The sequence below is a fragment of the Orycteropus afer genome, unplaced genomic scaffold (assembly GCF_000298275.1).
Source record: "Orycteropus afer afer isolate SDZICR_OR568_19922 unplaced genomic scaffold, OryAfe1.0 scaffold00049, whole genome shotgun sequence".
NCBI lineage: Eukaryota > Metazoa > Chordata > Mammalia > Tubulidentata > Orycteropodidae > Orycteropus > Orycteropus afer.
Window position 1 is genome coordinate 1,551,176 of NW_006921636.1, and position 25,595 is coordinate 1,576,770.

General features: G+C 45.7%; 1 protein-coding gene across 1 annotated transcript in view; it reads left to right on the forward strand.

Annotated features, from left to right (window-relative positions):
- Nucleotides 1-2,096: 2,096 nt before the first annotated feature.
- The window catches only part of BCAS1 (brain enriched myelin associated protein 1), an 84,573-nt gene continuing 61,074 nt past the window's right edge, over nt 2,097-25,595 (forward strand). Inside the window, exons 1-2 of the mRNA XM_042780625.1 lie at nt 2,097-2,112; nt 2,379-2,929. Coding sequence (XP_042636559.1) covers nt 2,097-2,112; nt 2,379-2,929 — 567 coding nt within the window. The remainder of the gene's footprint in view (nt 2,113-2,378; nt 2,930-25,595) is intronic.

Consider the following 25,595-nt stretch of genomic DNA (forward strand, 5'->3'; position numbering starts at 1 on the left):
GGCAGTCTGATTCCATAAAGATTTACAGCCTTAGAAACTGTGTGGGCCAGTTCAACTCTGTGCTATAGGGTTGCTATGAGTTGAAATTGACTTGACAGCAATGGGTTTGGGGGTTTATCAGTCTGAAAGAGCCCTGGTGGTTCAGCCGCTTAACTGAAAGGTTGGCAGTTTGAGCTGCTAGCCGTTTCACAGAAGTAGGATGTGGCAGTCTGCTTCCATAAAGCTTACAGCCTTGGAAGCCCTGTGGAGCAGTTCTACTCTGTCCTCTAGGGATGCTGTGGGTCAGAATCAACACCACGGCAGTGGGTTTGATTTGGGGTTTGCTTCTGTGAAGCTTACAGCCTTGGAAACACTATGGGGTGTTTCTGTTCGGTCCTATAGGGTCGCCATGAGTTGGGATGGACTCAACAGCAACAGGTTGGTAACGTTGTTGTTTACTGCTGGTTCCTTAGGTTCTCACCCAGGGAAGAGAGGAAAAGGAGAGGCATCAGTGGATGGTCTTGGCATTTGAAAAGCCCTTCCTTGTTTTGAACCTTCACCTCTCCTTTTCTGTCATCTGTTTCCTCCTCTCCTCGCATGGCCCATCCCCACAATTCATTTATATGCACCCTGACACTGCAGCCGCCTCACTCGCTTACTTGGGGCCCTGACGCCTCCATCCATCACTTCCTCCCTGTCCTCTCTCCTCCGCCTACAGTTTCTCCCTCTCTTCCCTCCCGGGAATAATATTTACTGCTGTTATGAATTCCTGCACCACAGAAAAACGGTTCAGAAGAGCTAGAAGATATCACCATTGAGGTGGCACCGTGATGTCCTTGAGGTCCGGGCTTGTGAGGAGCCCCGGGTCTGTGCTCCCGGGCATTTGTGGCCATTTCCTCTCTGCTCCCTGTGGCTGCTGAAACGAGTTCTGATGAGAGCCAAGTTCTCTCTGGCCCCGTCTCTTTCCCTCTCGCTCACTCTCACTCGAGACACTCTGTGTTTGACAAAACAATTGATGGATGGGTGTGTGTGTGTGTGTGTGTATGGATAGGTGTGCATGTTTCCTATTACATATTAATGAGCAACTCCAGCAGACCAAAAGAAATTTCAATTCTCCCCTTTCTCTTCTCTCTGTCTTTCTGCAAATAGATAGTAAGGAGTGTCTGACTACAAATGTATAAAGCAAAATGCAGTATTGGCAAAGGAATGAGAAAAAACCTTAAAAATAATCACCAAACCAGTTGCCATCGAGTTAGCTCTGACTCATGACAACCCTTGTGTTTTGGAGTAGAACTCCATCCCGTAGGCTTTCGATGGCTGGTTTGTTGAACATAGATTCATAGATTTTCAGGCCTTTCCTCTGAGGCACCTCTGGGTTTTCAGTTAGCAACTGAGCACGTTAACCATTTGCACCACACAATAGTGAGTATTACCCTGGAACAAGGGGCTCTGTGGTGTAGTGATTACGGCATTTGGCTGTTAACCAGAAGGTCAGTGGTTCGAACCCACCAACCACTCTGTGGAAGAAAGATGAGGCATTCTGCTTGTATAAAGATTTACAGCCTTGGAAACTCAGTGGGGCAACTGAGTCAGAAGCAACTCAATGGCAGTGAGTTTGGTTTTTGGTTTGCCCTAGGAAAAGGCCTTGTACCAGAATTTTTTGTATGCGTTTTCTCTGTTGAGTACCACAGCAGCCCTGCATGGGAGCTACTATTGTGCATGCTTTGTGAATGAGGACAGAATGCAGCTAGCAGCACTCGGGTGACTTCCCTGAGCTCACAAGAGAATCTTGATCTTTAAATGGGGTTTCAAATGTCTTGGTCTTTCTTTTTTTTCTCAAAATTACACCACTTTACAAACGGGACCTGGGAAAGAAGATAGTTCAGCTGTAGGGGGTTACAGAGGCGAGGGCAGGAATAGGTGGATGTGAAAACCAGAGCCTTCCCAGGATCCCCGGAGAAGGCAGGACTTGCTCTGTGCACACCGTCATAGGACGCCCCACGTGCCAGGGGTGCCAGGGCTGAGAAACCTTGTTCTTGCTCCAGAGCCCTTGCATGCAACTGCTGTCCTCACTACCTCCCAGTTGACATGGTGACAGTGTCTCCGCCAGGGTTCCCATGAAGGTGAAAGCAGGTAATTAAGATGCGGGGACTAGTACAGCACCTGGGAGCTTCGTAGGTGTGCAGTAACTGACCTCTCCTCACCAACCTTCCCTTCTCTTCTGAGAAGAGCGGGATCAGGAAGTGGCTGGGCAGCTAACTTCAGTTTCCCAGGGTGAGCAGAGAACCACGCAGTCCCAGTGCATCATGGCCTGTGTCTATAAAGCATTGGGAGTCCATTATGAATCCTTGAATTTCCTCGCTTGGTTCAGGACCCGCTGTTTCTGTTTGTGTTTACAGTCGATTTGGGAATCAGTGTCCCGGAGGACAATGCGGCCGTCTCTTCCCCCGAGACAATGGAGATGAGCAGCGTTGCCTATGCCAGCGGGAAGCATCTTGGGAAGGGAGCCAGACCCCACGCACCAGCTGCTAGATCTCGTTTTTTCTTGACGCTCTCTGGGTACGTACCAGGACGTGCCGGAGACCAAGCCACAGATTCATCCGCCGCCTCCGTGGGGCTTGATGTCAGCTCCGGTGAAGCCCCAGGGAACAAAGCCCCAAGTGAGAGCATGGCACTCCCGGCGGCAGCTGCAGCGGGGCCCAGCCCCGATAAAACCCCGGGGCAGACCCCCGCCGAGGACCACGCCACCCCTGCCTCCTCGGGACCAGCGCCTCTCGGCCTTGAGTCACAGGGAGCAGCCCCCAGCAAGCGCAAGGACTCCAGCTTTTTTGAAAAAGTCTTCAAACTGGACAAGGGACGTGAGAAGGCACCAGTTGACATCCAGCATCAAGAAATAGCTATTGAAGTGGCTGGATTATCCAGGCCGCCCAGCGATGTCCCAGCCCAGCAGGCAAGTGCTTAAACAGGAATATTTCGTTCTCTCCAGGTGCACGCTCAGGGAGCAGGAATGGGGTAGCACAGCCCACTGCACACATGTTGCCTAGAGTCACGGAGGGCCTTTGACAAGGTATCAAGCGTTGATCCTTCTAGAACAAATAGCACATTGTAGGGTGCTACCTCCCCAGTGTTTCAGTGGGCAGAAACATCTGTTGGAGGAATGGGAACAGCTGTGGCATCTGTTTTGTGTAGAAGGAAAGAGAAGGTGTATTATCCAGAGATGAGTTCAACCTTCCATTTATCAAAGGTGGAGGTAGACAGGTTCCATTTCTCATCAGTGGAGTCTGGAGGGAAAGAGTTTAGCAGAATTCAGAGGGTTCCTGGAAGGCTTGGACACCCAGCCTGGTCTCAGTACCCTGCTGGACATGCACTGTGGTTTATAGGGTTTCATTGGGACACATTTCCTTCCCTGCCTTTAACTGTCTGGATTGACCTTTGGCCACCTCTGACACGAGGGCCCAGTTGGATGAAGAGCCTTTACAGGTCAGGGCAGGCCCTTGTATGGACTGGTTGGGTTTCCACCAAGTTGGAGCAGTATCTTTGTCAAAACCAGTTGTTGTTTTCAAAGCAGGTATCTGCTCGTGAGCTGCTCTCTTCCTCAGTAAAGGAAAGCAAGTTCATTTTGATGTTAAAAATAGCACTTGCTTTTAACCTTGAGAACTGGTTTATATATTCTGGGCAAGACTTTCTTGAAGGAAGAAGAAATAAAAGTTAAGACATTGTATTTTTAAGGTATCTGTTCCTTGCCTAATAGACTTTTAAATAACTATTTTGCAGCATAGTGCCTAAGGCACTTGACTGCTAACCAGAAGGCTGGAGGTTCAAACCCACCAGCCACTCCTCGGAAGGAAGATGGGGCAATCTACTTCTGTAGTGATACTGCCTCGGAAACCCAAGGAGGGGTTGCTGTGAATCGGCACATAACACCACCACCAACAACAACAATTTTCACAAATAAGAAATAAAGTCACATGTTTCTAGTTGAGCTTGAGGAGCCCTGGTGGTACAGAGGCTAAGCGCTCGGCTGCTAACCGAAAGGTGGGCAGTTTGAACCCACCGGCCAATACGTGAAAGAAAGATACGCCTATCTGTTTCTATACAGCCTTGGAAGCCCTAGGGCACAGTTCTGTGCTGTCCTGCAGAGTTGCGATGAGTTGGAACCAATGGCAGTGGGTTTGGTTTTTAATTGAATTTAGAACCAGAAAATATTTTTAAATGGGCTTGGTTTTCCATTACCCGGTTGCACATTGTAGCCATGAAGGTATTTCACTATTGAAGCCATAGATGTATTTGGCTTAATAACAAGGTAGCCACACTCTGCGAAGAGCCCTCGTAGCACAATGGTCACTTGCTCAGCTGCTAACTTAAAGGTCAGCTGTTGGAACCCACCCAGCAGCTCCACGGGACGTAAGACCTGGCGATCGGCTTCTGTACAGATTACAGCCTAGAAAGCGCTGGGGCGGTTTCCTGTCACATGGGGTCAGTGTGCATCAAAACAATACCCACAGCCACGGCCTGAAGAGAATGTGGTACGAATACTGGCTGTCAGTTAGTAAGCACTTAATGTACCCATCTGTTTATTATACTTACATTCCTTTCTTTGATGAAAATGACAATCACGCTGATGTGTGGTTTTAATACGTCAAGGGTGGCATCAAGTATTCTTAGATACACCTGAAAACTGCACAGTTAGAATTGGGAGCATAATAAGGGTCATGTTCTTAGGCTCTGGGGGTACAAACTCTCTCCACCGTGATCCAAAAGGTCGGTGGTTCAAGTCCACATCGAGGTGCACTGGAAGAAAGCCCTGGCTGTCTGCTAACAAACAATCAGCCGCTGAAAACCCTGGGGGCACAGTTCAGCCCTGACACGCGGGCCTCGCCGTCAGAGAAGATCCCCTCGAGGGGGAGCGGTCCTGGCCTTAGGCCCTTCCTGTCCGCATGTTTGCTGTTTTCTCAATTTTGAGTCAGAGAGCTTATTTTCAGCATTTCTTTCCAAAGGTTAAAAAATGTCCCTTCAAGTGCCCACTTCCCAGAATGCACCCGTTCAGTAAGGCAGCGGAATGGTTTTCAGTACAGTTCAGTCTTCGAATGCAACCGAGGAAAAGTTGTGCCCTCCATCGAAAGGCTGTGAGGAACAACACCTCCATCTGAGTGGAAGGACTACCAGAGTGAGATTTGAGTCCCAGGACAGGGGCTTGTGTGGGGAACATGTCAGGTCCGTAATGCAGCCAAGCTCGTGGGGGACATGCTGGAGTCACAGTCCTCACTCAGCAAGAATTAATATGGTAACCTGTCTTCCTTCCTGAATAAATAAGTTAGCTCCCTCAGGTTCACCAGTAGCATCTGCATGTTTTTGTTACCTGCAAAGTTCCATTTTCTGTTGGTGGTATCACTGGAATATGAAATACTGAGTGTCTGTCCTGTGTATGTGCATATGGAGAAGCACGAACTAGCCATTTCTCCTTCAACCTGTGCACTTGGGGATACTCAAATACATGTGTCTGCAAGGGTATTTTATTATTATTATTATTATTATTATTATTATTTTATTTTATTTAATTTTTATTAGGATTTGGGTGAAGATTTACAGAGTAAATTCACTTTTCATACAGCAGTTCACATATACTTTGTCTCATGTCATTGACCAAAATTTACAATGCAGCAGCTCCCCTCCCACTTCCTCCCCACAGTTACCTCCTCCCAGTGTCCATCCCTTCATACTCTTCTGCGCCCTGAGCTGTCTCCCTGTGCATAAGCAGCCCTTCCTTCTCCCATGAGTGTTCTCTCCAGGGCATGTGTCTACTTGAGGTAAATGTTTCACTCACATGCCTGTACTTTGTTTGGCTGGAAACCACAGTTGTGGGTTCAATTCCAGACCTGAAGGGCAGCTAGGGGCCATAGTCTCAGTGGTTCCACCAGGCTCTATTGGACCAGCAAACCTGGTCCCCACCTTCTTTTTTTTTTTTTTTTTTTGCCTCCAAATGATTTTGAGTTTTGTTCCACATTGTTCTCCCTCTCTATGCAGGATCTCCTACATCTGCAAGGGTATTTTTAAAAAGCAATAAAAAACTGGTCTTTTGATTATTAAGGCTGCTCGTTTGATCTCTGGTTGCTCAATTCTGTGTTTGGGGGTTATCAGTTTTTCTACAAGAGTGATGAACCAGCCCTCAGAGAGCGATAAGGATAAAACTTCTCAAACAGAGGCTTTGTTGGTGAGAGCGTTACTTACACAGAGGTGGCCGCCAGTGTATTGATTCAGAATTCTTAGGGTCAGTGATGTCCAGTTCGGCCTTGTCAGCTGTCCCTCCCTCCCAGCCATGCAAGCCCTTCCCCCCACATTGGCGGCTTCTCGCTGGATTGGAATGCCAGCCACAAAACCCCAAGTGTGAATGGGGAGAGGGATGCCACCGTTTCATATTCTTGGGGTGAAATACAAAATCTTCTGTGTTTGCAGAATGACAATCTTATTTTTGTGCCCTCAAAAAACTACATTCAGAGCATAGCATAATTAAAACAAGGCAAGAATTCATGGACAAATGCAGCCTTTAGTAACACAGGCCAAAGAAAAGATCAGTTGTATGCCTGAAAGGTCTCTCTGAGCTGAGATTCACACAAACCAATGTGCTGGCAGCGATGAGATGTTTTTTCTCTCACTCCCCCCAGCCACTGAACCGAAGCTATAAGATACACATTTAAAAGATGGCTCACAGAAAACAGTTGTCACATAATGGGAAGTTGACCTTTATTGGTTGAACACAACAACACGCCTTCTGTCATCAGCATGGTACCTCCAGAGGTGTCCATGTGGTGAAGGGTGATGCTTCAAGACTTGCCAAGCACTGTTTCATGAGATTTAACGCAAATGTCCCTTTACCTTTAGAATTTAGATTTTACAATTGTATAAACACTAACCTTGTACAAGCCATTTGAAATATAAATTACAGGCCTGGCCTTTCAGGAGCCTTGGAGGGGGTTTAGTTTGTTAAGGGCAATTGTGTTGAGTGAATTGGTCCTCACATTTGCTCAGACTTCGGATATTAAGAGCAGTAGTCCATGTCCCCCATTCCTCCTCTACTTTTCTCTCTTGAACACGCTCCATCCAATCTTTTGTCTCGACAAAACTGCTTTTGTCAGAGTCACCGTGACAGCGCACCTCCCCCATCTCCCACCCCAGCTGCCGAATCCTCTGAGTCTCATCTGACTAGACCTGGCAGCCGAATCTGACATCCCTTCCTTCAGGAAGCATCGTCCCGTCTTGGTTTCCAGGTCCTCTCACGTTCCTGGCCACTCTTCTGTGATGTCTTCTGCTGAGTCATGTCTCTAAACCTTGGAGTTTCCCAGGGCTCAGCTCCCCAGGTCTCTGTCCTTGGACTTCTTCTCTAGCTAGACTGACTTCCTTGTAGATCTCCTCTATTCCCAAAGGTTTAAATACCTGGTGGCAAGTCCCAAATTTGTATCTCTAGCCTAGACCTAGGAGCTCTGGTGACAGGGTGGTGAAAGCGTTGGGCTGCTAACCAAAAGGTCGGGGGATCGAACCCTCTAGCCTCTCTGTGGGAAAAAGAAGAGGCAGTCCATAAAGATTTACAGCCTTGGAAACGCTACAGGGCAGTTCTCTGTCTTACAGAGTCACTGTGAGTCAAAGGGCTCGGTCTGGGTTTAGCCTAGAACTTCCCCTTGAAGTCCAGACGGTTTCCAGCTGCCCTCTTCTACAGGTCTCCTTGAATTTCTGCATGTCCAGTTGCTGCTTCCTGACTATCTCATCCTCACTATGTCCAAAACTGAACCCTTGATTCACGCCTAAAGCAGCAGCATCGTGCCCACCTGTTTGATCACAGGCTTCCTCCGCTCAGCTAGCAGAGTCCCATCCTGCCTCTACTGTTTGGTAGCAAATGAAAGCTCCCGGGTCTCCAGCAGTCTTTTCTAAATGGTGTTCAGTTGTGGTTACTGCTTACGTATTGCAGTCAGGTAGTCTAGGTTTCAGCTTCAGTCAAGTGACTTGACCTCTCTGAGTCTGTCACCTCATCTGTAGAATGGGGATAATAATGGTGTCTGTCTAGCACATTTTCACATCATTCATGCTTGGGAAAATTCCATGAGATAGCCATGGAAGGTACTCAGCACTGGGAAATGGCTTCTTGGAGAAGAAGGAAAGGGTAGCTTTTTTGTGTGTGAGGTTTTTCTCCCTCCTGTGGTTGGGCAATCTACTTTCGTAGTGATAACTGCCTCGGAAACCCAAGGAGGGGTCGCTCTGAGTCGAGTCCCACTCAACAGCATATAACAACAACAACTGCAAAGTGTACTAGTGTGACCTTTCGCCTCCATTGTCCTCAACCGAAACTCACGGAGATGGCACAGCTGGGTCGAATCTGAAAGCTGCCTCGCTGAAGGCAGGAGTCCTACCTTGGCTGAAGAAGGTCCGGACGTGTCCTGATCTTGTGTAATGGATTTAGAGAGTTTAAACATCTGTGCCCAGAATCCCCAGCTTTTAGTGTGACTCCCAAGGGCCTCCACACCTTTCCTGTGACTGCTTCTCCAACTGCATTGGCCACTGTTGCAAATTCTCCACGTGGCCAGTGTGTCCTGTATGCATGCCAGCTGCTTCCCAGTCTCTCCTCTGCCTGTACCTCTTTCTCTCTGTCTATTAAAAATTTACTGCACCTCCAAGTGCCTGGTTCTCCCTAAAGCTGACAGGCTATTCCCACACCTGGAAGGTTTCTCTCTATTGAATCCCCTGAGTACTTTACAGATGCTCTTTGCTATGTCATGTCTGCGGTGAAATCACTTTGAAGGAATCGTCACACTGAAAAAAACCTCACAAGATAATTCCTAGAATTCCATGAGTTTACAGATGAGAAAAGCAAAGATTCAGCCAACCCACGTCACTTCCTCCAAACCATGCCAGTAAAAAGCGGCAAAGCCAGATTTTCCCACCTTCAAAACTCGAATGCTCAGCGTTACTGTTTGAAACTTGAGCAATGAAATTGCAATTTATGCAAAATTGAATAATGTTAATTTGAGAAAACGGAATTCAAAAATGTTATTACATGCCAAATTTGAAACACCAAGTTAATCCTAAATTAGAAAAAATTAATGGTCTACTTCTATGTTGGAGGGCCAAGTGAATTATAAACTGTGGTGTTGTTTTCTCTGTGGCCACAAGGCAGTGCCATTTCAACTGCTAAAAAGGAATATCCGCTCTGAAGACTCAGCATGGGAGGAAAATTCATCTTGAGTTATGCAAGTTTTGGATTAAGCCAGGTCTTCAGGAAAGTGTCACTCAGGCCTACCGATTAAGCACTCAACTGCTAACTGAAAGGTAGGTGGTTCAAACCTACCAGCCGCTTCACAGGAGAAAGGTGTGGCAGTCTGCTTCCGTAAGGATTGCAGCCTGAGAAACTGGGGCACTTCTCCTTTGTCCTGTATGATCGTGGTGAGTCAGAATTGACTTGAGGGGGAATGAGTTTGGGTTTTTTTGTTGTTGTTTTCCATAAAAACTAAATGCCTTATATGCACTACTTTGTGGCTGGTGTTCTTTATAAACTGTGCTCTTTGCAGGGCTAGAACTAAAGAGTGATGACCGTCCATGTATGACCTCTTTGTGTTTCCAGCAGTCAGCTCCATGATTTACACATAGTGTGTGACAGTAGTAGCCATAGTATTAATGGTCCTAGTGGTGGTTCCGGTAGTTATGGTAGTGGAGTTAGCGATGGTGGTGGTATTGATAGTGATGGTTAGTGGTGACAGCGGTAGTGGAGTTCATGATGGTGGTAGAGGTAGTGATGGTGGTAATTGTGGTGGTGGTGGTGGTATCCTCAGTGTAGTGGTTTGGTTCCTGTACTTGGTTACTCATGGTTTTAGGAAAACTGCCACAATTGTAAATATTGTATATAGTGAGAATGTCCAATCAAACGAAAGAGGGGTTTCCTAAGATTTCCTCTTAGACCTCATTGGCCAGACTGAATCACACTTGCAGGTGCAAGGGAGGCTGGGGGAGAAGAGGTTCTTTCATGGAAAGCAAACAGCAAAGATCATCTGGAAAAAAGGGGTTGGTGAGTGGATAAATTAAAGTTAAGTAGACAATCAGCAGTACCTGCCACAGGTAGAAACTAGATAGATTTTTTTCCTACCTAACTCTGGTGTGCAGTGCCTAAGGCATTTGACTGCTAACCAGAAGGCTGGTGGTTCAAACCCACCAGCCACTCCTTGGAAGGAATCCTTGGGCAATCTGCTTCCGTGGAGATAAAACCCAGGAGGGGTCGCTATGGGTTGGAATTGACACAGCAGCAGTAAGTTTGGTTTTTCGTAACTTTCATTATATCCTGAAGTCATTGACCACAGCTAGCAGAAGCTGCTTCAGTATCCCGTGACCATTTATTTGATCATGTTCATTGTACTAGCCTTCAAACTTATTTTCACTATAACCCATAGTAAGGAATAGGTTTTACAGACTTGAAATAAAGGATTCACAAAATAATCAGATAACATACAATGCATGTTTTCCTATACTTTTAAAATCTGTTTGGTTTGATTTGTTTCCATGCTGGTTTGCCCCGTTAAATTATTTTCCATTTCACTGATGGTCACAGTCTATAATTTGAAAAGCACTGTTCTACCATAATCCCCCTTTTGATCTATTGAGATGGTAACATTAGGGATTTGACTGTTTCTTTTGCAGTCATGCATTCCCTATGCCTGGCACAGTGCCTGGCACATGTTGGCATGCAGTAATGTTTGTGAGAGGAATCTGACAAGAATGAAGATGGTAAATGTCATCATATTGTGACTTTTCAAAGACTAGTTTGAGAATACATTACTGCAGTGTCATTATCAGCTCTGCCAAGCACAACTCTCAACAGAAAGAGATTTCACACTGGGTGAATGATGCATTCGCTCTCCCAGAGCTGCAGTCATGCACTTGGACCATGATTTCATATCTTTAATTCTACCCTTAACAGCTTGTTAGGGTGTAATTGTGGTTGAAATAACCAGAACACCTTGTTTTGCAATGAATTTGCAAGATCGATTTGGAGTTGTCTTTTCATGATCCACTCCTTCAAAGCTAACGTTTCCTGAGTGTTAACCACCTGCTAAGCACTGTAGCCTCCCATGGAGAAGACATTTAATTCCCAAACACCCTGAGATCTGCGTGTGCAGATTTTATCCCCATTCTGTGTGATGCAGAAATGACTTGCACGAGGTCAAATGGCTAAAAAGTGGCAGACCTGGGATTGACACCAGTAGCTACATGCTAAGGAGCCCTGGTGGTGAGGTGGTTAAGGACTCAGCTACTAATTGAAAGGTTGGTGGTTCCAATGCACCAGCTGCTCCACCAGAGAAAGACGTGGCAGTCTGCTTCCATAAAGATTACAGCCTTGGGATCTCCATGGGGGCAACTTTACTCTGATCTGTGGAGTCACTATGAGTCAGAATCGACCCAGTGGCGCAATGGGTGTGGTTTTTAACCTGCATGCTTAGATACTATCCCTGTGAGTTCAAAAAGAGGAAACACCTTACATCTTTAAAAACATTTCTGGAGCCAGCACTCCCAAAACGGGAACATCAATCCAATGAGATAGGCCCAGCAGCAAATAATTTTAAAAATGCTGTGCTGTGTACAGTCACAATGGACATCAGCCTCCTAGAGGCTCTGAGAAGTCCACACTCACCATATCTACTTAACTTTGTTTAACCAAGGTCCTCAGCTTTAATTACCCATCTATCAGCCATCCATCAAGTGAGACATAGCCTCCAAGGAACAGTGCTCTCAGGAAATGCTGAGCTAAGCATTTAGACCAGAAGCTCAACACTGGTCGCCTATAGGATGCATGGAGCCACAGATACACTAGTGGATCTACACAGTGTTTTAAATAACGTTTTAATGAATTGATAATATTTTAAAATTGGCAATTAAAATCAACAATGTTTTTAAATCAATTTCACATTTCTTACTTTTCTTAAAAATGGGAAGTTTTGTCCTATATTTCCAGGTGGGATGTGAGTCATGGCTGTCCTTTGAGGTGGGACGTTCACTCTCTGCTTCACCACAGTCCCCGCCTCCCTATTGGTCCCCGGCAGTGCATTGCTGTTTTTCTTGTGGGGTAATTGAGAAGTAAAATATTTCTATCACAGACTACTTTACGTCTGTCCTAGCACCTACCATGATTGGAAGTTATGTAGGTGGCCATCTGTTTAAGCAAGAATGAAAAACAAGCCCATAACCATTGAGTTAATTCCGACTCATGGGGATCCCAGGAATTCCAGAGTGGACCTGTGCTCCATCGGGTTTTCTTGGCTGCAGTCTTTATGGGCAGAAGGAAGACTGGGCAATCTGCTTCCGTAAAGATTTACTGCTTTGGAAACCCGATGGGGTTGCCATAAGTCAAAATCGACTTGATGGCAGTGAGTTTGGTTTGTAATCTTTATGGACATAGATTGCTTTCACAACACCACAGGGTGGGTTTGAACCACCAGCATTTTGGTTAGAGTCAAGTGCAGACAGTTTGGCCCATCATCTGCTTACTAGACTATAAACCCAGCCTTGCGGTCAGTCTATCTGCAGGTGTTGAATAACACGTAGGAGACATGGATACCTCTGTTTATTCACTCAACAAACACTTGCATTCTTTCTCTGTGCTGGGCATGGTATTCTCACTGCCACTGAGTCGATTCAGGCTCATAGCAAGCCCTGTTGGGTTTCTAAGACTGTGAATCTTTACAGAAGCTGACTGCCTCCTTTTTCTTCTGTGGAGCAGCTGGTGGATTGGAACCAGCAACCTTTTGGTTAGCAGCCAAATGCCTTAACCACTACACCACCAGAGCCCCTTGGGTATGATACTGAGTTTAAAAAAAAAAAAAAAGTGGTGAATAAAACCAAGCTCTGAACCTCTTAGGAGTTTCCATTCTAGTGGAGAGATCAATAGTGGACAAGATAAATGATTCCAGGGTATAAAAGGGTCTGTGAAGGAAATAGAGTTTTGAGATAGACATTGGAGTAGAGAGAAGCTGATACTTAAAATTGAGTGGGGGTAGGGTCAGGAAAGGGTTTGATTTAATCTAAAAATCCAGGACAAAGGATCTGCCTTCTCCCCACCCCCATAAATCCAAACAGTTCTTGGAAAGTCTTCAGTCTAACTCTGGCAACGTTGAAAACTATTTTCTCGCTGTTTGGGAATGTTTGTTAAACAGATGCCAAACATATCCTAGGCTATTGGTTATTAGCTTTTGTGTTTTGAGGCAGAATTTGTTTTAATGATGTGTATTTTTCTGCTAGTGAATATGGGTTTACCATTCTGTAGGTTGTATTTATCAGAAATAGAGAACAGAAGGGTCTTTACACATATTCTTTCCTTGCCCGCTGGCCCTTGCCGGGGAATCACTGTCCACCCTCCCTTTACCCGCAGCTGATGCATTTCTCCGTTTAAGTCAGACATAGATGGGGTTTATTGAATAGTGTGCAGACTCGGGTGCCCTTAGGGAGTATGTCCTACGTAATGGCCACTGCTGCATATGAAGCAAACGAGGGACATGTTCTCACCTACCTCTACCCGTGTCTCAAGGTGGTAAATTCCCCTACCCGACAAGGCGAGGGGCTGCTGAGAGAGAGTGGACACCGCGTATGCCTCGGAAGCCAGTGCACTGCGTCATCCCATGGGCTTCTTTCACCCTACACCTCTTACAGCAGCGTACGGCTGGCTCCTTCAGTTTTATAGATAAGTGTCTCCAAGTCAGTGAGTAACTGCAGCTCATTGAGAACCTACGCTGTCCACACCCCACAGTAGACTTCTGCCGAGATTTGAGATTGGTGTTAATATCCCAGTGTTGTGTCTACACAGCATTAGCATGTTGTTGTTGTTGTTATGTGCCATTGATTTGGGTTTCTGAGGCAGTATCACTACGCAAGTAGATTGCCCCATCTTCCTTCCGAGGAGTGGCTGGTGGGTTTGAACCGCCAGCCATCTGGTTAGGAGTCAAATGCCTTAGGCATTACGCTACCAGAGCATTAACATGTTGTTGTTTGTTGTTGTTATGTGCCCTCGAGTCACCATTAACATAGGTAGTGATATTTACCAGGCAACAAAGGACATCACAATGGAAGGTTGGACCGGCCCAGCCAGATTCAGTCCATTGTTGTGGAGACAGATACCAGCAAGTCAGTATGTGACAACTGCCCCAGAGGGTTTTCTTGGCTGTCTCCTTTACAGATGCAGACTGCCAGGTCTTTCTCTCTTGGAGGCACTGGGTGAGTTCTAACCGCCAGCTTTTCAATGAGCAGGCAGACATTTAACCATTGCACCACGCACCACCAGGGCTCTTTGATTGAATAACTTTAAACCAGAACACCAAACCTGTTGCCATAGAGTCGATCCTGACTCATAATGACCTTATAGGGCAGAGTAGAACTGGTCCACAGGGTTTCCAAGGCTGTAACTTTTATGGAAGGCTACGACCACATCTTTCTCCAGTGAAGCGGCTGGTGGGTTTGAACCGCCAACCTTTCTGTTAGTAGCCCACGGTTAATCACCATGCCATTGAGGCTCCTCAGTTAGCATAGATAGCTAAAACAAATAACAGTGCCTCCTTCTCACAAAAGAGTGAGGAAAATGCCTAAGTGGAATGTTTTGTGATCTGGGTCACCCAGATTAAATTCCCCTCTTAGACAAGCTACCAGAGAACAACGCAAATCCAGATGTCACGTTTGGATACTTCTGTTGTACTTTGCCCTCTGAAGTCTCTAAATATGTCTCAGTCTACTACCTGGGCCACTGAGAACTTTGTATCAGCCATGGCCCTTGAACCCCATAGGATTTTAAAGTCCTAAAATGCACGTGCACTTTGAATGAGCAGTTCTACCTTTAGAAATTTATTAAGGGTGTGAGCAACATTTTATTTGTAAGTTTTTTTAAAAAATCCAGCATTTGTTTGTAAGAGAAAATTGGCAAGACCCAAAAGACCCACCCAGTAGGAGGGTCATTGTATGATACAGCTGTACACTGGACCCATAAATAAGGATGCCATCAAAATATAATGATTGGCATGTGGAGATGGTCATAGTGTAATGTTAAGTGAGAAGAGAAGCTTTTGAAATCATATATGCAGGCTGAGCCCTTTCAGCTAAAAGTGAAATTTGTCTGCCTGCCCCCATATCCGTCCCTCCACCCACAGTGCAGTGTGGGATGGAAATGCAGGTGGTTCATAGTAGCCGTCTTTCAGTAATGGAATAACAGGGCCATTTATTATCTTATTATTTGCTCATCTGTCTTCTTTGTTTTTTATAAATGGAGCAGTACTGTGTACCTCCTGTCTAAGTAAAAGAGAGAAAATACTACCCTTGAGGGAATTCCCTAATTCCTCCAGGAGCGCCTGCTGTCTGGCATGAGGTACCCTGAGTTGCACTGGTTGGAGATGCAATCGGCTGCACCGAACAGCGGCTTCCACAAAAGGCTCCAGTTCCCCTCAGTAATTCCTGAGCATGCCATCCAGGGCTTCCGTCTCAGTGCCTTGTTCTGAAATAACATTGACGTCTTACATATTCTTATAGGTGCTGTGCACTAATCTCTGCAGTAATCTCTTTAAGTGAGAAGGAGAAATTTTGCTATGAAAGGGCAGTGTCTGGAGCCCTTTCATAACTGACAATTTCTATACAAGGAAGGTTGGCCAGTCCTACTTCCGTAGTGATACTGCCTCGGAAGCCCAAGGAGGGGTCGCTATGAGTCGGGGCCGACTCAATGGCAAACAACAACAACAACAAAATACACGGAGCCACCATGAGTCAGAGCCAGCTTGACAGCAGCTGCTTTGGTTATGGATGTGCTGGTTTTGCCTTTTCCTTGTCACTGTCATGGGCTTTTAAGGTTCTAACACTTATTTATGAATTGATATAAATTGGGAAGGAACAACTGGGAAAAATAAAAGTGAAAAATTAGCTACCTTGATAACACATTTACACATCCTCCTTCAATGGCCTTGAGCTTTCTAGTAAAACAAAAGTTTAAAAAAAAAAAATCCCAGTCTGCTTAGGAAATTTTGAAGTCTCACAAACCCTTTTTACTAGCTTTTGATCTTAACAGTTCCTCCTGCTGCCTTATTAATTTTCTTTCCCTTTCAGAAAAATTGGAGAATGAATTCTGTCTTAGAGAATTAACCAAACCCCTTGCATGATCAATATAATGAAAACAACAGCAAAACAATAGCTGTGAGGCTGCTCATGTACAATCAGATACTTCCTGGGATTTGGTTTATTGGTTTGGAGGTTTAAGGTCATAGTTTCATGGAACTTCCAGTTAATTGGCCTAGTAATTGTTTGGTGACTGTTTTCTACCTCCTGATTGATTGCATGTTGTTGTTGTTGTTACGTGCCATCGAGTTGGACCCGACTCATAGCAACCCCTCCTTGGGTTTCCGAGGCAGTATCACTATGGAAGTAGATTGCCCCATCTTCCTTCCGAGGAGTGGCTGGTGGGTTTGAACCACCAGCCTTCTGGTTAGCTGTCAAGTGCCTCAGGCACTATAGTGCCTAGGTTTTGAAAAGCTTGCAAGTAGCCATCCAAGGCACAACAATTGGTTTCCACCTGGCTGGAAGAATAGAGAAAGGAGGCGAGTCAGGATTAGAAAGAGGATATGGAATGTGTGGCTGATTGCTTCCATGAACAACTTCCTACTTTGCCAGGAGACCAGAAGAACTGGATGGTGCCTGACTACCATTACTGAACATTTTGATCAAAGATTCCATAAAAGAATCATGATCAAAAAGGGGAAAATGCAGAACAGAATTTCAAATTCTCATGGACTCCTGACTTCCCAAAGCCAGGAAGGTTGGGTGAACCTCTGAAACAATTGTCCTGAGATAATCTTTAAACCTTAAGTCAAAAACATCCCCTAAAATCTTCTCAAAACCAAACCACAGTTTAGTTGAACTAGTAAAGAGTGCCTGCCTTGGGCACTGTGCCCTTTTAAGATCTCTCCATTTGGGATCAAGGAGCCCTGGTGGCTCGGCAGTTAAAGCGCTGTCGAAAGGTTAGATAAGAAACTTAGAAGGTAGTGAGTATGTGTTAATGAAGGAAGAACAACTCAAGAAAGGAGGATGAGAATGATTGGACAACTTGAAGAATCTGATCAGTGTCACCGAATTGTCCATGGAGGAACTGATGAATTAGTGTCTGTGTTGTTGTGCATATTCTCAACAAAAATAAAATAAAATAATTAGCCATACCCCATTTTTCGTCTTACTGACAATGGCTACACACAGGTGGCTTTGCTCTTTGAAGAAGACCCTGTGATTGTCTGCAGCCTACCCTGGCCCTGGCGCTGTTGTGATACCCACGTGGGAGAGGAGACAGGGCTTCCTTGTATCCCAGGCAACATGTGGCTCCGATTTCTAACAGATGGAGAATAGTGAGATGATGGCTTTTGGTGCAGATCAGTGTTTTTCAGACAGATTTCCATGTGAAACTGTCCTTCAGGCACTGACTCTGGGGATGAAGGTTGCCAATGAAACCAGCGATGGACGATCAACAAGGAAGTCTAGAGCAGATAGACAGTCCACACAGATCATTCCAGGCAACTGCTTTGTCTGCCATGATCACCCTGCCTCACCCTCCATCTTCCCTTTAACAATGTTTGCCCTGTAAACTCTGCTGAATGGCTTTAAAGGAAGCTGGCATCCAGTTTACAGTTGAAGGAAGGTGCCAGAAGCTCCATGTGTGAGTTTCATTATAGACAACCCAGTGCTGGTAAGGTGGTGGTATGTCTCAACATGACAACTGTGATCACTTAACTAGTGTTCCTGCCGGTTTGCTCTTTGAAACCAACAGAAAGGGGAAAAAAATAAAATAAGCTATTTCCACTCAGATGAGAAAACAAGCTGACACCGTGAACACCTGTTTGCTTAAGAGAAGTTTCCAGGTATTTCCTGGAGAGCATATCTGCTTCTGCATAAAATTTCTGTTCCCAGAGAGTGATCTGGAGACCTGAAAAGAAAAGCAAAAGCAGATCTGCACTTAAGGCCACAGGTCAGTCTTCAAATACCACTCAAGGCAGAGGCCACAGGCTGGCCAGGGCCTGCAGGCTGGATCCTTTTCCCAGCTGAGCTCAGCTTGGCGCTCTGGATGTTGTTGAAAATTTTGAATCGGTCACCCAAGTTTTGTTTTCATTCGCAATTTTAATAGGTAGTATAGTCACCTGGCCCAAGACAACAACTTCTCCACTAATGTCACCCTCAGTGTATCCTTCCAGAGTTTCTGTACATGTACAAACAAATTCATTCCTAAATTCTTGTTGCCCTTTCTTTTTCAAACAATAAAGACGGTAATACTGTACACATTGTTCTTGTCCGGACATCACTTCAGTGAACAATACTTGATCTGTGCATACATCCTTGTGTGTAACACTCCTGAGGAATCTGTTGAATGGATGTACCTGATGTATTTAATCAGGTCCTGTTAACGGACATGGGGTGGCTTCCAATATTTTTTTATCACCAGCCTGGTGGCGTAGTGCCTAAGGCATTTGTCTGCTAACCAGAAGGCTGGTGGTTCAAACTCACTAGCCACTCCTCGGAAGGAAGGTTGGGCAATCTACTTCTGTAATGATACTGCCTCGGAAACCCAAGGAGGGGTCGCTATGAGTCGGATCCGACTCGATGGCGGTGAGTTTTTTTAGCCTTGCTGCAGTGAATAACCTTGTACATTTTTTATTTCACACATGTGTGAATTTGGGTTTAGAATCAGCCCTTAGAATGGGAGCTGCTAAGTACCAGAGTATATTCATTTTAAAATTTGAGTAAATAGTAGCAAATTGCTCTCTGTCAGTGTTAAATTAATCTACACTCCTACTAACAACATAAAAGAGTGATTGCCTCATGAACCTTACTTCCCAGCTAAATGTTTTTGTAAACATATGTATTTTTTCACTTAGAAATCTGTGTGTGTGTGTGTGTGCGCGCGCGCGCGCAGCTTTGGATTTTGAATCATAGATACAGAAAAGCCTTCTCAATTCAAAATTTTGAAAAATCCTTTTTCGTGTTTTCTTCCTAGTATGTTTATTGTTGTTGTTGTTGTTGTTATGTGCCATCGAGTCGGACCCGACTCATAGCAACCCCTTCTTGGGTTTCCGAGGCAGTATCACTATGGAAGTAGATTGCCCTATCTTCCTTCCGAGGAGTGGCTGGTGGCTTTGAACTGCCAGCCTTCTGGTTAGCAGTCAAGTGCCTTAGGCACTAAGCTATCAGAGCTCCTTCCTAGTATGTTTAGCCATTTGAATTTGATCGTGGTATGGGGTTGAGTTGTAGGGTTTGAGGGTGCTGAGGCTTCCTCTCACGTACTTTGGATGTGTTATCGGGGACACCTGTCCCTGGAGAAGTAGACCTTATGTTGGTAAAATAGAGGGTTAACAAAGAAGAAGATGACCCACAACAAGACAGATTGACACAGTAGCCACAACAATGGGCTCAAACAAGGCTATGACTGTGAGGACAGCACAGGACCGGATGGTGTTTTATTCCATTGTATGAACTCATAATTTCGCTATGAGTCAGAATCAACTCAACAGCACCTAACAACAACATGGTTGAGTTGTGATGCCGAATTTTGGGTTTTTTTTCCCCAGATGGCCACCCTGTTGTCCCTATTTCTTTTATTAAAGCACCTTTCTTCCCTTCTATAGATTTGGCATGTCATCTTTATCTCATGTACAAAGTTCCCATATGTCTGTGGGTAAAATGTATTGTGTGGTTGATAATGATAAAATGGAGGAGAACATAGCAGAGAAGAGGGGTAGAGAAGGGGGAGCTTAAAATAGGAGCCCTCAGTGGAAAGATAATACTTGAGTAGGCACCTGAAATGGAATAGTTGAGCCAGTGTATTTTGGGGCTTAACAGCCTTCTGGCTCTGAAATCATTTGGGATTTGGGTTTAGGGTCAAATCCCAGCTGTGATGGATTACCTTAGAAGAGATGTTTCTCCTTCCCAGACATCCATTCATTCATCAGTAGAGCTTAGGTAACATACGATCCTGTAAGAATTGAATGAGATCATCTTGATGGTAACTAGCTTAGTACTGGGCCTGATATGTAGATGTTGGTTATTTGTATTTTTATCATGGACATTTTTCCTTGTTGGAATGGACACATTCCTCAAAGAGTGATACTTCATGACTGCAAAATATTCCCTCATATGATAGTCTGTTAATTTCACATGTTGATGTCCTGGAGGGTTGCTGAGTGGGAATCCACAGGAGGGCAGTGGGGTTTGGTTTGGTTTTTGGTACCATCTGCTGATTTATTTAAAAATTCCAGAATTGTGAGACTTTTGTTTTTTTAATGTTTCCTTATCTTTGTTCTTAGTCTTCCAGCCCTACCCTGTTACGGTTTTTATTTTATTTTCTCATACGCTCCATGCAGTTGTAGGAATACAGAGCTGTCCCCTTCCTGGCTTCCCCAGTGGTAGCTTCTTGCCTGCTGTGCCCTCCCCTCACTTGGATGAGCCCAGGGAGGAGAGATCAGATAGAGGTGCTTCCATCTTTGCTCCTTGCTTCATTGTGCTCACCTGACTGGCCACGCTTCCGTTGTGAGCATGCAGTGGCATCTGTCTCTGGGGTGTTGCTGGGGTGCTCTGACAGAACACCCCCCTCTTCTGCTGCTGGTGGATGTCGTTGCCCTGTGTCCCATCCCTTGGTGAAGTAGCAAGGCGTGCTGTTGTGTTCTGTCAAGTCAGTTTGGAGTCATAATGACCCTACAGCACAAAGTAGAGCTGCCCCTTAGGATTTCCTGGGCTGTAATCTTTACAGGAGCAGATGGCCAGGTCTTCCTCCCACAAGCCCCTGGTAGGTGGTCCTTTCTCTTAGCAGCCAAGTGGTTATCCATTGTGCTCCCAGGGCTCCTTACAGCGAGGCTGCTACCAGAGCCCATGCTTCTTCCTTGGGGCCTGCTTCCTAGGCAGGCACTTGACACTTTTTCAGTCTGTCTCCAAATTCTGTGTCTAGCCACCTTACCTTTCATGCCTGTGTAGGTCAGTTAGTGAGCCCTGGAGCACAGTGGTTAAGTGCTCCACTGCTAACGGAAAGGCCTACTGTTGAACCCATCAGCCACAATCGGCTTCCGTGAAGATTACAGCCTTGGGAACCCTGTGGGGCAGCTCTGCTCTGTTTTCCAGAGGGTGTTGTGAGTTAGAATTGACTCGGCAACAGAGGGTTTGGTGTGGGCTTTGCTTCCATAAAGATTACAGCCTTGGAAACCCTATGGGACGGTTCCACTTTGTCCTGTCGGGTCGCTAGGAGTTAGAATTGACAGGCATTGTTTTTTTTTTTTGTTTTATGTGTCAGTTGAGCTGAAGGGCTTGTTCCCCAAGCCTCCCCCGCCCCACCTCTTCCTCACCCCTTGCAGCCTTTCATCTCGCTCTTTTCCCTGATGGGAATTCTTGCATGTACCCCATCCCTTCTGGCCTCTGCTTGCCTGAATATAGCTTAGTCCCCAAGGCCAAGGGCAGTCTTCATCTTCTAGCCTTCCCCCATCCCTCCAGCCCAGTCATTCCCAACCTTGGTGCAGGTTGAAATCACCTAACAAGCTTTCAAACTATTCATGCATGGGCCCTACCTCCAGAGATTCTGACTGGTTGACCTAGGTGGGGCCTGAGGTTGACATTGTTTAAAAAAAAATGAAATAAAATAGCTCAAGTGATTCTAATAAGCAGCTAAGGAACTCACTTATCTTTTTATCAGAGTACCTCAGCTTCTCTAAGGAGCTCTGGTGGTGCAGGGGTTAGAGCATTTGGCTGCCAACTGAAAGATTGGTGGTTTGAACCCATCAGCTGTTCCATGGGAGAAAGGTGAGGCAGTTTGCTTCCGTAAAGATCTGCAGCCTTGGAAACCCTGTGAGGCAATTCTGCTCTGTCCTCTAGGGTCGCTATGAGTTGAAAGCCACTTGATGGCAGTGGGTTTGGTTTTTGGCTCTGTGGGCCTTTGTCCATTACTGGCCTATCATTGTTGCATGCCCTTGAGTCAACTCTGACTCAGTGACTTGATGTGACAGAGTAGAACTGTCCCATAGGGTTTCCTAGGCTGCAGTCTTTATGGAAGAAAATGGCCAGGTCTTTCTCTCACAGAGCCACTGGATGGGTTCAAACTGCCAGCTTCTCAGTTAGCAACCCAGTGTTTAAGCATTGCCCTACCAAGGCTGCTTTCTGCCTGTAAGCAGGTACGGAGAAGACGATGTCTGACTGACCTTTGTGTATCTCACAGGGCCTAGCAGAATATTTGCTACTTATAAATAACAATAGCTAACGTTTACTGTTCAGACATTTAGAACCCAAAACCAAACCCACTCTGATTGAGTTAGTTGCAACTCAGCGTCCCTATAGGGCAGCATAGAATTGGCTGATAGGGTGTTCAAGGCTGTAAATCTTTAGGGAAGCAGATGCCTCATCTTTCTCCTGCAGAGAACCACCAACCTTTATGGTTCGCAGCCAAATGCCTTAACGGCTATGCTGTCAGAACTCCTTTAACGATTAGCACACACTCTTCTAAATGCTTCATATGAACTGCCCCATTTGCTCCCCTATAACTCTGGAAGGCAGGAGCTACTCATTGCTCCCTTTTTACAAATAAGCACAGAGACATAGGTGTTAGGAATGTGCCCAGGGTCACCCAGGAGTGAGTCGCCAGCAGGAAATTGGACTGGGGCTGGCTGGCTACCGAGCCTGGGCCAACTCTGTGTAGCCTGTGCATAGCGGGTCGTTATGTTGTTCTTAGGGGACATCGAGTCACTTCCGCCTCGTAGCGACCCTGTGTACAACAGTCCTGCGTCATCCTCACAATCATTGCTGTGCTTGAGGCCACCACTGAAGCCACTGTGTCGGTCCATCTCATTGAGGGCCTTCCTCTTTTTTGCCCACCGTGTACTTCACCAAGCATGACATCCTTTGTATATGGGCAGTTTGAACTTAGTTAAAATGCTCCCACACATTTACTGAATGCAAATGACTAAATGAGGACATGGACATAAATGCCTGTTCCTAGGCAACACGGTCAACTCAGCCTAGGGGGCCATTCCTAGTGTACCTTAAATTTTCAGACAACTTTGAAAATGGCTTATCTTCAGGATGCCTGTTCAGTTATTTGCGTAACATTTAAATATTTACATTAAAAATGATCCAGTTTACTTTTTGCTCCACTTCCCCTAAGCAAAAGTATCCATAGTATCAAAAGCTTGATACCAGAAAAATTTCCTGACATACATGGCAGTAGTAACCCGTCACCAGCTGTAGGTGCTATATGTCAGCACCGGTCTGCTACAGACAGACATGTTCAGCCATCGTCTTTCTCCACGAACTTAATAATCAGGATCCGAATTATACCCTGGGATTATAAAAAGCTTAACTCATATTGGCGCCTGTTTTTTCAAAGGGCCTCTCTTCCAAAATAAAACACTTCTTGCCTGGAATCCACTAGAAAACCTAAGGAGTTTAGTAAGGCCATCACTTTTACCTGCGTTTAGTTTCATGAAGTGCTGGTTCCTTAGGGGATATTTCACAGTTATGCCTCACCATTTAGAAGGCCCTGGGGCAGAGTCAGACGATCGTAGGATATGTGTATTATTATCTTTGAAATGCTGCTGCTGCTGTTGTTGTTGTTGTGTGCCGTCAAGTTGATTCCGACTCGTAACGACCCTATAGGACAGGGCAGAGCTGCCCCATGGGGTCCCCAGGGTGTAATCTTTATGGGAGCAGATCACCGCATGGTTCTCCCACTGAGTCGCTGCTGGGTTTGAACCGCTGACTTTTTGCTTAGCAGCCAAGCACTTAACCATTGCACCACCAGGGCTCCTTATCTTTAAAATAATAACCAAAGTATATTTTAATTACTTTTGTAGCAGTTCCACAAAGGCTCCATTTTAATGAAGACTATTCGCACGTTCAGTGGCAGAATTCTTGCCTGACGTGCGGGAGACCGGGTTCAATTCTGGCCACGGTACCTCAGGAGCAGACACCACCATTTGTCAGTGGTGTCTTGCATTGCACTGGACAGATTTCAGCAGAACTTTCAGAGTAAGAAAGGTTAGGAAAACTAGGAAGAAAGACCTGGCAGTCTGCTTTGGAAATCAGCCAATGAAAACTCCCAGGACCAACGGTCCCATCCACGTCAGTCCTGAGTGGCGTTTTGTTAGTGGTTCGTGGGTCTCCGTGAGTCGGGGGCTGACGCCATGGCTGCCAACAGCAACACCTGTTCTACTTGGGGCTGTGGCGTTACACTGACCTGCATGTGTAACCTACGTGCCAGGTGAGGGCTGAGAGGAACAGTGGCGCAGAAATTCAGAAAGGGAGTGGATTGCCGTGTGTGGCATGACCAGGAAGAGTGCAGTGGGAGGAGGCAGGCTTGAGCCAGAGCCCTAAGAATGGACAAGTTTGAAGTGACCTGGCATCTGAAGAGAGGAGGTGGAAGCCTGGTGGCGCGCATAGTGATCTCACAGACAGGGAGAGGAAGGTACGGGCCTTCATCATCCACCTGACAAAGGCTTCTTGGCATCTGCTGTGTGTCAGTCATTATGGAAATGGATGCCAGTTATACCCCACTAAAGCTGTTCAAGAGACTTATTGACTTAAAGAACTGTCTGTATGGGATCAGACTGACAACAGCAGCTTGAGACTAGGTAGGAAGCCTAGAGGGCAATGAGTTTATGTTAACGGGGGAGGAACAATCCAGAAAGAGGGTGAGAATGGCTACACAGTTCGAAGAATGTCACCCATGTCACTGAGTTATTGTACATGGAGAAACTGTTGAGTTTTACATGTTTTGCTGTGTATATTTTCAGCAACAAAATGAAATAAATTATTTTAGAACTGTTTATTGACCCTTTGCATAGACTACTTCATGAATACTCAGAACACTTTCTGAATTTCTAGTCCCAGGGTAACTTCCAGGGGTAGTTTGATGAGTAGCAACTTAGCCCAACTTGTGTAGTACAAGCAGTAAAAATTCAATGTTGTAAAAATTAAATACAGGGGCTCGAGGGCAAGAAGGAGCCCATTTCTCATCATTAACTGAAGTCTCTGTAATTCTGGCTTCTTGACCCCTTATCCTTACCCTGGTGACACAATGGTTAAGCACACAGCTGCTAATTCCAAGGTCAGCAGTTCAAATCCACCAGCAGCAGTCTACGTCTGTATTTATAGCCTGGGAAACCCTATGGGGCAGTTCTGCTCTGTCCTGTATGAGCTGTAGGACTTGGAACTGACTCGATACCAAAGGTTTTTTTTGTTTGTTTGTTTTGTTTTTTAATTCTTTCCCAGCCAACCAGCACAGGACCACACTACTGGGGAACATGAGTTATTTCACAATTCCACACGTTGTTGTGTGCTGCCACGTTCACACTGACTCCTAGCCACCCTATAGGACAGAGTAGAACTGCCTCATAGGCTGTAATCTTTATGGCTCATAACGACTCATAGGGTCACTGTAAGTAGGAATCAACTCGATGCACAGAACAACCATCTTTATGGAAGCAGATCAGCAGATCTTTTCTCCAGCAGAGCTACTGATGGGTTGGAACCGCTGACCTTTCCGTTAGCAGCCGAGTCCTTACCCACCGCACCACCAGGGCGCCTCTACGTCCGTTGTAGGCCTTCCCATT